The 11,533-nt window shown below is 45.9% G+C and overlaps 5 protein-coding genes across 10 annotated transcripts; 3 read left to right on the top strand and 2 right to left on the bottom strand.

Annotated features, from left to right (window-relative positions):
• Window positions 1–1,020: 1,020 nt before the first annotated feature.
• On the bottom strand, window positions 1,021–1,882 carry E1B28_006763 (uncharacterized protein). Of its 3 annotated transcripts, XM_043151460.1 has the most exons (3): window positions 1,651–1,882; window positions 1,552–1,592; window positions 1,021–1,491 (listed from the first exon to the last, which is right to left on the bottom strand). In XM_043151460.1, the coding sequence occupies exons 1-3, from the start codon at window positions 1,830–1,832 to the stop codon at window positions 1,460–1,462; spliced, it is 255 nt and encodes an 84-aa protein (XP_043012555.1). In that variant the 5' UTR covers window positions 1,833–1,882; the 3' UTR covers window positions 1,021–1,459. The 3 variants fall into 3 exon arrangements, with proteins under 3 accessions (XP_043012555.1, XP_043012557.1, XP_043012556.1); XM_043151462.1 differs by having other exon boundaries at window positions 1,552–1,882; XM_043151461.1 differs by having other exon boundaries at window positions 1,021–1,592.
• A 243-nt stretch (window positions 1,883–2,125) lies between these two features.
• Window positions 2,126–3,454, top strand: E1B28_006762 (uncharacterized protein). 2 transcript variants are annotated; one of them, XM_043151458.1, is made up of 4 exons: window positions 2,126–2,276; window positions 2,331–2,746; window positions 2,818–3,167; window positions 3,218–3,454. In XM_043151458.1, exons 2-4 carry the CDS (start codon window positions 2,385–2,387, stop codon window positions 3,391–3,393), a joined length of 888 nt encoding a protein of 295 aa, XP_043012553.1. In that variant the 5' UTR covers window positions 2,126–2,276; window positions 2,331–2,384; the 3' UTR covers window positions 3,394–3,454. The 2 variants fall into 2 exon arrangements, with proteins under 2 accessions (XP_043012553.1, XP_043012554.1); XM_043151459.1 differs by having other exon boundaries at window positions 2,818–3,454.
• Window positions 3,455–3,794: 340 nt separating this feature from the next.
• On the top strand, window positions 3,795–6,156 carry E1B28_006761 (uncharacterized protein). Of its 3 annotated transcripts, XM_043151456.1 has the most exons (9): window positions 3,795–4,138; window positions 4,213–4,523; window positions 4,578–4,999; window positions 5,057–5,188; window positions 5,243–5,344; window positions 5,397–5,523; window positions 5,578–5,691; window positions 5,750–5,811; window positions 5,866–6,117. In XM_043151456.1, exons 2-9 carry the CDS (start codon window positions 4,220–4,222, stop codon window positions 6,004–6,006), a joined length of 1,404 nt encoding a protein of 467 aa, XP_043012551.1. In that variant the 5' UTR covers window positions 3,795–4,138; window positions 4,213–4,219; the 3' UTR covers window positions 6,007–6,117. The 3 variants fall into 3 exon arrangements, with proteins under 3 accessions (XP_043012551.1, XP_043012550.1, XP_043012552.1); XM_043151455.1 differs by having other exon boundaries at window positions 3,795–4,523; window positions 5,397–5,691; window positions 5,866–6,156; XM_043151457.1 differs by having other exon boundaries at window positions 3,795–4,523; window positions 5,397–5,811; window positions 5,866–6,156.
• A 407-nt stretch (window positions 6,157–6,563) lies between these two features.
• On the bottom strand, window positions 6,564–8,880 carry E1B28_006760 (uncharacterized protein; the record flags this gene model as incomplete). The annotated part of the gene is made up of 9 exons (XM_043151454.1): window positions 6,564–6,791; window positions 6,852–6,977; window positions 7,030–7,239; window positions 7,298–7,798; window positions 7,853–8,012; window positions 8,061–8,173; window positions 8,232–8,382; window positions 8,443–8,629; window positions 8,682–8,880. The coding sequence occupies 9 exons, from the start codon at window positions 8,878–8,880 to the stop codon at window positions 6,564–6,566; spliced, it is 1,875 nt and encodes a 624-aa protein (XP_043012549.1).
• A 192-nt stretch (window positions 8,881–9,072) lies between these two features.
• E1B28_006759 (uncharacterized protein) lies at window positions 9,073–11,318 on the top strand (the record flags this gene model as incomplete). The annotated part of the gene is made up of 10 exons (XM_043151453.1): window positions 9,073–9,082; window positions 9,135–9,202; window positions 9,259–9,310; window positions 9,365–9,885; window positions 9,938–10,151; window positions 10,201–10,429; window positions 10,479–10,623; window positions 10,682–10,854; window positions 10,904–10,929; window positions 10,975–11,318. 10 exons carry the CDS (start codon window positions 9,073–9,075, stop codon window positions 11,316–11,318), a joined length of 1,782 nt encoding a protein of 593 aa, XP_043012548.1.
• Window positions 11,319–11,533: the final 215 nt, after the last annotated feature.

The following is an 11,533-nucleotide window of genomic DNA, read 5'->3' as shown; positions in this document are numbered from 1 at the left end:
GCCATTACCACGCAGAGGTGGAGGATCTGATGGGAGTTGAAGAGATAGTCATAAGTACCGGGATTGAAGCATTCTGGGATCCGGTTCGCACTGAAAATATGAGTGTCGGCGACCATACTAATGAATAGGACGGAACTTACTACAGCAAGGCACCTCCAATGTAGGTGGATCCGGATAAGATGAACCATTTCACACCCATCGCCGTAAGTGTCGTCGCCGGTCCATGTACAATAAGCCAGTGCAAGACCGGAATTACAGAGAAAGCCCCTAGTCCTATGAAGATTGTAGTGCGCAGAGTGATGTGTGTGGGTTTTGCATATTCGGGATCAACAATAACAAAGGCTGCCGCTGAGTGACAAACCAAAGTCAGACGACGATATTGAGGACTAGAGCAGTACATACCGGCATTCAGTAAGAGAACAATTGAGCTATAGAGACTTAGAGTCTCTGGTTCACAGAAGAATCCATAGTAGAGCAACGGACAGAAGGATCCCACAGTCAGAACGATGATTCCAACATAATCCAAGGCATTGCAGCGAGAGCAGACCTAATAACCTTATGTGAGGAACATGGGTGTATATTATTTCACGACAACGGTACTACTTCTGGGGATTGATGAGCGGTCGCAGTGTGCCATGCTGCACTAGACAGTAGACAAAATGTGGCTGAGGCAAAGAAGATCGAAAACACTGCCGAGTCCACCCATGTCGTTCGGCCAGATGTGAGCTGCGATGGATTGACTGTGACCATAAAATATAGAGAAAGTACACCAGGCCACAGGTGAGTGTGTATATTTCCTGGAAGTTCATTCAGATTGAATACTATTTTGGGTTTCGATGTGTAAAGCACCGGGATATGTAACATATCATAAAACAGAGTGTTCCCGTCGTTTTGTGGGCTCAAAAATTTTTTACAAGCTTCTTAGAGTACATACGAGCTTGTATGTACAATTGTGGCCACCGGAATACACAGGATCCAACAAGACAATTAAAATACAGTGAAGTGTCTGTGGTGATCATGGCGTGACAAGCCAGGAACAGTGTAATTCTCGTTGTAGAGTAGAAATATTAAGACATAGCAAGATGTAAACAACACTGATAAGGCTAAATACAAGTTTGTAGAGACGGGGGAGTGAAAGGTAGTGTAAAATAAGCAAAACGAGTCCCAAAAGTCCCCAAACGACCGGTAGGCGACGGCGAGGCTTGGCTGTGCAGAATGTCTTGCCGATGTCTTGCCGGACGTGACGATACGTGACAAAAAGTTTTGCACTTCTCGTTCCACCCTCGGACACTCTCCGAGACTTCGTACAAGTCTCCTAAAATTCAGCTAAATTCAGGTTAACAATTTGAGCACTAATAAACTGTTCTGGTCAAATTTTTAAGACGGTATGTGGTGTGTGTAAATGGATCTCAGACGTGTTGCATATCCCTACCCAGAATAGTAGAATCTCCCGTTTGATTCAGTTCCTCTCACCGGTTTCGTTATGCAGATCTGTAATAGAGTTATAATCCAAGACAATGAAGATCACTGGAGATTTCTAGGAGTACGCACAAGCATAGATGGAATGAACACAACCTCTCCAGTCTTGTGGCCTAAATTTTAACCAGGATAGTAAGATAACTTAACTTAGACCTCTCAATAAATCCTTGCCTTCGGTATCCAGTAAGAATATACACATTGTCACAGTGCCAGCTCGGTATATCCTTCAAAGTAACAGTCCATTTGGGGTGAGATTGCTTGTCTGTTGCTTGCTTGTAAGTCAGGCTTGGGGCCATCTTCCAATGTTTAAGTTGCAAGGTGAGGGAGAGGAAGGACTGGGCAGGAGATGGCATGGTTATTCAGCCAGGACACAGTCCATTCGGATGCAGAGAGTAGGGTGGGGATTCTGAAAAAGGTTCTGCAAGACACTCGTGTTTTGCACCTTGTTTGCACCGATGATACCGAAATGGCCTTTAGGACCAATACCACCGATGATCGTGATCTGAATAAGTATCTGTAAAGTTACATCCGAGGTGTCGGAGATGTCGCATGGTCGTCGTACTTGGTCTATCCGGCGAGTCCGAAAAGTCCGATACACCGGGTTGGCGAGGAGCACAACAAATGTGACTGTGGACCTTTTACAGATAAGCCGGCAACTGGCAAACCGTGTGGGTGCCGTCCAAGTGCCCTCTTGCTAGTTTGTTATTAGTCGTCGAGCCTATAAGTAGGTGTGCAGCCTTCGGTGTTCGACGTTCAAGTGTTGCTTTACTGCGACTGGGGCGGGGCACGATTACCTAGTACGCCGATCTTATATCCTCTTTCAACTAACCTGATCATCGTTCACTCTGAAGCGCTCTCTCATCTGAAGACACACATCGAGAAAGTAATCAGATAGACCGGAAACTATGTCAATGATCATGTGGTTCCTCTCGAAAAACTTTTTCACACTACTGGCATACATCTCTTTACCCGTCGTTCTCGTTCGCATTGCAATGTCGTCCCCTAGGGGAAGATACTGCGTCCGACTTGGGATTTATGTCGCGTCTATGACCACGGTTGCAGCTGTAGCTGCTTTTATCGGACTAGTAATGGCGGTTTCAGGGCATCGACTCGACGTCTGTTTTGTTACAGGCAGGCTTTTTTATATGGTGGGGAGCCGTACCACAGGTATTACAGCCGAGGTGGAGGGTGAAGAGCACTTACAAACTCGGCCTGCGGTCTATATGAGCAATCACCAGAGCATGTTGGATGTACTATTTGTCACTAGGTAAGTTCAGACAGAACTTTTCTCTCTTTTATGTGAATGAATTCTAATTAGACGAAATCGGACTCGTTCAGAACAATTCCCAAGAAAACAACAATGACAGCTAAAAAGTCACTTCAATTGACTCCTTTAGGGCCCTTCATGATGGCGGGTGGTGCGATATTTATCGACAGAGGGGACAATGCTCGGGCTATTCGCTCGCTACAAGCCGCGGGGGAGTTGGTGGAGAGGGCACGCGCATCAATTTGGATATATCCTGAAGGCACCCGCCACCTGTCCGAAGTTCCGGATATGCTTCCGTTCAAAAAAGGAGGTTTTCATCTCGCAATTCAGGCTGGTATCCCCATCGTTCCGGTCGTGACAGAGAATTACTGGCACCTATATCACGAGGGACACTTTGAAGGTGGGCAGGCGAAGATCCGAGGTAGATTTCCCATGTTTTTTGACTTTCATTTCCTTTACTTTGGAACATAGTTCTACCTCCTGTGCCCACGACTGGCATGACCGTAGCAGATATTCCAGAACTCATTGTCAGAGTACGGAATCAAATGTTGGAAGCTTTGCGGGACATTTCTCGTCAAGTTCCAGCCGAGAAGGAAAGCGCGACGGAGGAGGAGGCCATGCAGCAAAAATATAATAGCGTCCAGTAATATTGTCCCTCCCTATTATAATAGATCTTGTGCCTCATGGAAATACTGGGTATTATTATAAGTAATAGTCCTACATGGTCTGTTGAGATTGCTTGTCTGTTGCTTGCTTGTAAGTAGGCTTGGGCCATCTTCCAACGCTTAAGTTGCAAGGTGAGGGATAGGAAGCGGTGGGCGGGAGATGGCATGGTTAGTCAGCGAGATATTATTTCGACGTATGCAGACATCGGAGAGTGTGATGGGGAATTCTGAAAAAAGGTTCTGCCATGTAGGTGTTTTGCACCGATGACACCGAAATGGCCTTGTAGCTACAGGACCGATACCACCGATACCACCGAAGAAGGTATGAACATGTAATACAGTATATATAAGCTCAGTACCGCCCGAAGGACCCGAAGACGCCTCTCACCCCTGAGCACCCCTGAGCATGTTCTCAAGTACCGAAACCGTGGCCCTTAGCTCTCAACTGGGAGACTTTCTTTGCAAATAGATGGCCGACGGCGTCGCACGCAAAAGAACAGTCAGTACTTACTACTTCAGTGGTCATGGCGGGGACGTGGTCTTGTCAACTTCAGGTGCCAGTCGTCACTTACGTCCACTGTCATCACATCGCGTTATTCACCACGCCGTCCAAGGTATGGTCCCACACGGGAACCACACAACCCGGCCCCAGAGCGATCTAATTTACGATCACCGTCAAGTGTAACGAACTTTCTACAGTAATTGTAATTTAGCCCCTACACCCAAGGCACGAAATATCTTTTTAAAACGTGGGGCGCTCTGAATGTCAATTTTCCATCCTTCTTTCACTTTCACTCCCAGTGCCGCCATGTCCGATGTTTTCGATGCGAAGGCGAAGTTCTTCCCCCACGAAAAGTCGTCCTTCGAGACGACGTCCAGGGATGACGAGCCCGCCGACCTCAATATTCCTGACAATTACGTCGACCACATCCTCAAAACAACGAAACAGTTGCCTCCCATTACATGGTCCAATATCTTGAATGAGATTCAGTGGAGGAATTTCACCGCCATTTTTGGTCTTCCCATCATCGGTTTCATTGGTGCTTATTATACGAGTTTGAGGGTGGAGACATTCATCTGGAGTGTAGTTTGCCATTTTTTATCTGGTCTGGGTGAGTGTACTCACGTCTGGCGTGCCACTTCTTTGTGATTCACAAGCTGTTTAGGTATGTCTGCTGGCTATCACCGTCTTTGGGCCCATCGCGCATACAACGCCTCACTTCCCCTCCAATACGTCCTCGCTTGTCTTGGTGCCGGATCTGTTCAAGGTTCCATCGGGTGGTGGGCTAGAGCTCACCGCGCTCACCACCGATACACTGATACCGACCTTGACCCGTACAGTGCGCACAACGGTTTCTGGTACTCCCACGTTGGATGGATGCTTCTACGACCAAGGAGAAAGCCAGGTGTAGCGGACGTTAGCGACCTCAGGCGCAACCCTGTAGTCAAGTGGCAACACAAATACTACTATCGGTTGGCCGCGACTTTTGCACTCCTTATCCCGACGTTGGTTGCCCATTACGGATGGGGCGACGCGAAGGGTGGATTTGTTTACGCTAGTATTTTGCGGTTGGTGGTTGGGCATCATGTAAGTGATTCTTCCGTGGACGGGACGGTGATGTGCTCATGTTTTTCTTTATTCCAGTCTACGTTCTGTGTTAACTCTCTTGCACACTGGTTAGGTGAAACACCATTCGATGACAAGCATACACCCCGCGACCACATGATTACCGCCTTTTTGACCTCTGGTGAAGGTTACCACAACTTCCACCACCAGGTCAGATCGTTAACCCCTCTAGTTACGGGTATCCTAATTTCTTTTTTTCCCTAGTTCCCCATGGACTTCCGAAATGCTATCAAATGGTATCAGTACGACCCCACGAAATGGACTATCTGGGTCTTGTCCAAGCTTGGGTCGGCCAGCCATCTGAAGGTGTGTTTGAGTTACACTCATGATTTATTCGTCTTCATCTGCGAACGTCTAGAGATTCCCCGACAACGAGATTCGCAAGGGGCAATTGACTATGCAGCTCAAGAAGTTGAAGGAGGTCCAGGACGGCTTGATTTGGCCGGCTGATAGCAATGACCTACTGGTGGTCTCTTGGGAGACTTGTATGGCTTGTTACAATCTTTGTCTCTTCTCAGATGACATATTTTCCCTTCCAGTCCAAAACCAATCTGCGAAGAGACCGTTGATTCTCATCGCCGGATTCATCCACGACCTTTCGGGCTTCAGTGAGGAACATCCTGGAGGCGCTCATTTAATTCGCAAGTTCATCGGTAAAGTTATTTCAACGTTTTCGACCTTCGTATGTTAATATGGTACGTGCTCTTGTAGGGAAAGATGCAACCACGGCATTCTTTGGTGGTGTGTATGACCATTCAAATGCTGCGCACAATGTGAGTTGCGTCCAGTTGTCGCCGCCCTTCATGCTCTCACTATCTGTAATTCAGCTACTAGCAATGAAACGCGTCGGTATCCTCAACAACGGACATCCACAGGCACTCGACGACAAGGGCGTCCCTCCCGGTTCACGACTAAAGGTCACGAAGTACACAGAGCTTAGCGAACCTGCTTGGAGTGAGGACGAATAGATATGTTCTCTGTTTCTTATACTTGTCAACAATGGCTCTCGGGCCGCCTCCTTGTAATACTGGGGAACACTTTGTGTTGAATCCATACCCTTCCGCTTGACATCAGAAAACAACCATTGCCGGCTTGTCCGGCTTTTCGCGGCTTTTTCCCCACCAAAATTATCCAAAAGCGGAAAATCCACAATCTATGTCTATTTTGGTACAAGTCAGTTCAGAGTCCGGACCTGGGTGGCCCAGAAAAGCCACAAGTGGTCGCAAGCCGCAAGCCACGTGTGACTTGCAGAATCGTATGATTTCGGTAAATTTCATTCATTCTCCTCTCAAATCCTGGTAGCTATAGCCCATTAAGCATGAATACACAACTGCAATTTGAATACTAAAAATACACAAGAAAATATAGCCTAATAACCTATATAGTGGTAGTCCAAGAGAAGGCAATGATTGTACATACAAGAAACGTGTGAGGAACTACAGGAAACGTGTGAGGAATGATGGCGAGAGCCTTAAGGAAATAGGTACTAGCTACCTAATGAGGGATATAGAGCTTGATAGATTGATCAGAGTCGCTTGAGGCACCGCCCTCGTCGCAATGGGGGATTAGGGGAGTATTCATACAGGACCATGAGGTCTTCCCATTCATCATCGGTGAGGCTAGCCACATAGTGTACAAAGGCCTTGACATGTTTGCCCACATTCACTTCTGAGAACTGTTTGCTTTCCTTGGTGAGTGAAACCAGCGGTGGGTGGCCTTTCGACTTGACATAGTACTGGAACGCTCGTTTGATCTACCATAACGTCAAGTTAGTTGCTAGATGTCTAAGGAAGATGAACTATGGGAAACATACCGCTGCACAAACCAGACCGACCAGACCAACAGGACGCCCATATTCGATGCTTGACTGGGCCATTTTGCTCATGTAGAACTTCATCATTTCAATGACAAAGTATGATTGAAACAGCCCCCTTGGTGGCTAGTACTCATCGTCAGAACAACAAAATTAGATATGCCAAAAATTTGCTTACCACATAGTTTCCATCGCTGGGCTTAATATTACTGGCTGATGGTTCAGCGTAGAAGGTGGGACCATCTTCAAGCCGATCACTGGCCCATGTAGCGTACTCGAGAATCCTCCTGTAATGACCATTATACTCTGGATGACTAAAGAACTCGCCAACAGTCTTGATTGCTTTCGACCCTATTTCAGAATGTGTCTCATTCAACCGGTTATATATCTAAGTTTGCCGCACAGTCTGTTAGCTCAAATTGTAACCATATGAAGATGAAACTGACCTGTTGAAACACTGCATCTCTATCCAGAGAGCAAACATATCTGATTTCTGGGAATGTCCGGTTGACAATATCTTGAACAGTTTCAAGAAGGACCTTGTCTCGACGAAATTTGACCATTGGCTGATCAGAAGCGAACATGGCATGCTTCGTTGTTGGGAGGACATGACTAGACCAGTTGCCCCTGATAAACTCCGGGTATTTCTTTGCACTTGTTCTGACCCTCTGGCCTCCTTTTTCCCCAGATCCTTGAGCAGCAGGGTTTGGTGAATGAGCTCGAGATTCGGCCGGAGTATGGGTATGTGAGGCTGACCGGGATCCTGCACGAGATGAATGTTGGGATCCAGGCTGGGCACGAGCTGTCGGGAGATGTGCTGTTTGTACAGCACCTTTCTTGGGGAGAGGGTTGAACTCAACAGAGGGTTGACGAGAAGATACAGCTGATGAGCCCTTCAAACCTGGTTGTGAATTGACAGGTGTAGTATAGTCGTTTACGAGACCGATCTGTATAGCCTGTCAATTATGCAGACTTAATAGAAATCCAAAGATAACACGTACCATGCCATTGTCGTCGAGCTCTGATTGGTTCGTAACTGTAGCCCCCTCTGCTTCACCAAGAGCGATATCTTCAATGTCGCTGTCTGCAAGTCCACTGAACTCCCTCCCTCCTGGTGCTTGAAGGCTGGCTTTGAAGCGCTTGGAGAGGCCCGTTTTTCTGCTAGCGAGTTTACTCAGTACCTTGTTGACAGGTCCATGGAAAACGCACCTTGGTTGATACACGGTAAGGGCTTCTTGCATGGTATTTGTCCCACTAGCTGCCCGCTTCTTTCCCTTTCTACCATCACCACCAGTATTCCTACCTGGTTTCTGCTTCGCTTTCTGAACAAACAAGACTTGAGGTGAATTGACAGTCAGATGAGTGGATGGGATAACTCACTGGCTTTAGCTTGACGATTCCCTCGCTACTGCTATCTTCACTGACGTTGTCGACATCTATAAACTCAGCAGAGTCTGATGGTGTGTTGATGTCTCGTTCTCCCCCCAGGTTTACTTCGCTTCCATATCCCTCATTCTCCGTCTCTTTGGGGCTTGTGGCAAATCGTAAGCCCTCGTTCTTGCCTTCCGTTCCCTCACTATCTGCTGTTCACGTAGCATAGACTTCAGCCTCTCCAATTCGTCCTCCTTTGCCTGTATTTCTTTCATCTTCTTTAGCTTCTTCCTTTCCTCCCACAACCTTTTCTGCCTGGACTTCTGCAGAAGATCGTCTGGGGCGGGGGCGATCTGGTTCTGCTGGGTCGATGTTTTTATGTGTACATGGTAAGGACGTTCGGGTACCTGCTTGTGGTATTCAGTTCCCATCGTTGTGAAATGTGCTATTTTTACTTACATTGCAAATTTTCACCATTGGCTGTCTTCAGATTGTAATCATCTTCCGTGTAACCAGTGGTGGGAGCGACAGGTTGAGATGTGGTTGCTTTTGATGCAGCCACACCACTTCTCGTTTGGGCGTGTGAGTGTGTATTGGTCTTATCATTGTGTTGATTTGTTGAGCTGATGTTCTTCTTTTTCTTAGCATGAGGAGGCATGACAAGAGGTGGGAGAGGATGAAGACAGGGAGTTGATGATGGGAGAGATAGTAGGTGCGTGTGTTGTTAGCCGACGTTGAACGTTTTTCACAGTGCCATCGGCAACACATGCACATTTCTCACAGTGCTGGCAGTTACACATGCAATATGTTCGCGTTTTTCCTCTCATTGTATTTTCTATAAATTCTAGCAATGCATTTTTGTTGGGCATCCACTTCTACCTCATTTTGAAACCAAACTCACATGTCTGACAGTGATTCTGACCTTATCCTGCTCACCAGTTTCTATTGCCCTGAATGCAAGCAGGCTTTCTGATCTCCTGGTGGTCTTACTCGCCATAAAAATATCAAACACCCAGTCATTTCATTCGGACTCCAGATTGGTGGAGGAGGAGGTGAACATCATTTTGAGACACACCAGCACTTCCGTGGTGCGTATCAAGACTATCTTGTTGACTGCTATAGCTCACTTCTATTCATTTCAGCGGATCATTACAACATACATGGTCGTCCTGTACCTGCAGATAAGAGCCCCGAGTCCATTCCTGAACCTCCTATCCATCTTCCACAAGCATGGTACCCATTCGACAAGCGATCAACCTTTGATTGGTCACACTTCTTTTACATTGAACTCAAAGCATCAAATGGAAAAATCAACAAAGCTTTAGATATCCTTCAGGCTCAACTTCTCGAAGTCGGAGGTGGTCAGACTCCGTTTAGGAATACAAAGGATCTTTATGCAGCAATTGACTCAATCCGAGAAGAGAATACCCCATGGATCACTTACAATGTGAAGTACACTGGTGAGCTGCCAGACAACCCACCCCTTTGGATGATGGAAGTTTATGAATTCTGTGTCCATGACACATTGAATGTTCTAATTGAGCAACTCAAGACCGAAGCCTTTAGGGACCAGTTCAACTACACTCCTTATCGGGAATGGAATACTCGAAATGAGAGAATTTATTCCAATCTGCTCTCTGGAGATTGGATATGGGATACAGCCGTACGTAGTTCTCAATTGTCAGTTTGTCCACATTCTAATAAACGCAAATTAGGATAAAATTTCCAGAGATCCAGAGCTCTCAAGAATAACAAATGGTGCAATGTTGGTTCCCATCATCTTGGGGAGTGACAAAACAACAGTCTCTGTGGGTACTGGACATCAAGAATACCACCCTGCCTACATTTCTCCCGGAAACCTAACAAACATAGCACAGAGAGCACATGGCAACAGTGTTCTTCCCTTCATGTTTTTTGCTATTCCTCGAAGTTTGTATCTTAATTTTTTGTTTGTTGTTTATAATGACACATTCTGCAGCAAATCAAAATGATAGAAAGTCGGAAATTTTTCACACCTTTTGTCATCGCCTCTACCATTACAGTCTATTCATGGCCTTGAAACCATTGTGGCTGCATATGACCACTCCGATTCTTCTGAAATGTCCTGATGGCCACTACTGGCAAGTAGTATTTCAACTTGGTCCTTACATTGGTGACTATCTGGAGCAAACATACCTTGCATGCATTGTCCAGGGCTGGTGTCCAAAGTATGTTTGTTCTTATTTAATATTAGGAATATTCACACTTATAGTTTAGATGCATGGCTAGACCAGAGAATTTAGATGGAGTTGATGAAAATGGTGATAGAGCCTTTGCAAGAACATATGGATATCGGCAGGCCTTTGTCCAGGGAGATAAACGAAAGGTTTGGAGGGAATTTGGGCAAAGAACTGATGTCTCAGTGAGTTTGCATATGCAGTTTGCAATATATCCATAGGACTGAATTTGAATGTCTATAGCCTTTTACTGATCAATTCCCCCGTGCCGACATCCATGTTCTTCTCACCCCAGATCTCCTACACCAAATCATCAAGGGCACATTCAAGGATCATATTGTTACTTGGATTTGCAGTTACATTCTTGAGGCATATGGGAAAGATGGTAATCAAATTTTGAAGGATATCAATAGAAGGTGAACTATTCCCATTATTATTCATCATGTAATGTTCAATTTTCTCCAGAATTTCTGCTGTTCCAGCCTTTCCAGGTATACATTGATTTCCTGATGGTCGAGACTTTGCCCAGTGGACAGGTGATGACTCCAAGGCATTGTTGAAGGTTTATATTGCTGCTGTTGCAGGGTATATTCCCCATGAAATGGTCAAAGCTCTCTCATCCTTCATGCACCTATATTATATTGCTCGCAAAAATGAAATTAACACCCATGACCTTGACCAGTTCTACCAGTACCTCCAAGCCTACCATAAATATAGGGCTGCTTTTATCACCTATGGAACCTGTGAAACCATCTCCCTCTCTCGACAACATTCTCTAGTTCATTATGAAGAATCAATTCATCAATTTGGTTCACCAAATGGTCTCTGTTCCTCGATTACAGAATCAAAGCATATCAAGGCTGTCAAGGAGCCCTGGTGACGGTCAAACAGGTACAATGCTCTTCCGCAGATGTTGACAACCATTCTCCGACTCAATAAAATGGATGCTCTATGGAGGAAGTTTGTTCAACGAGGAATGCTCACTGGTACCACCACCTCATTCACAGAGGATTTACTCAATATTCCAGACTGGGAGGATGCTGAGGATTCCTACCCAGACTTATACAGCCAGAGAGAGAGACTGAGAATGATCTT

Source organism: Marasmius oreades, chromosome 3 (genome assembly GCF_018924745.1).
Source record: "Marasmius oreades isolate 03SP1 chromosome 3, whole genome shotgun sequence".
Taxonomy (NCBI): Eukaryota; Fungi; Basidiomycota; class Agaricomycetes; order Agaricales; family Marasmiaceae; genus Marasmius; species Marasmius oreades.
The sequence above is the reverse complement of the archived record's forward strand: the minus strand, read 5'-3'. Positions and strand labels throughout refer to the sequence as shown.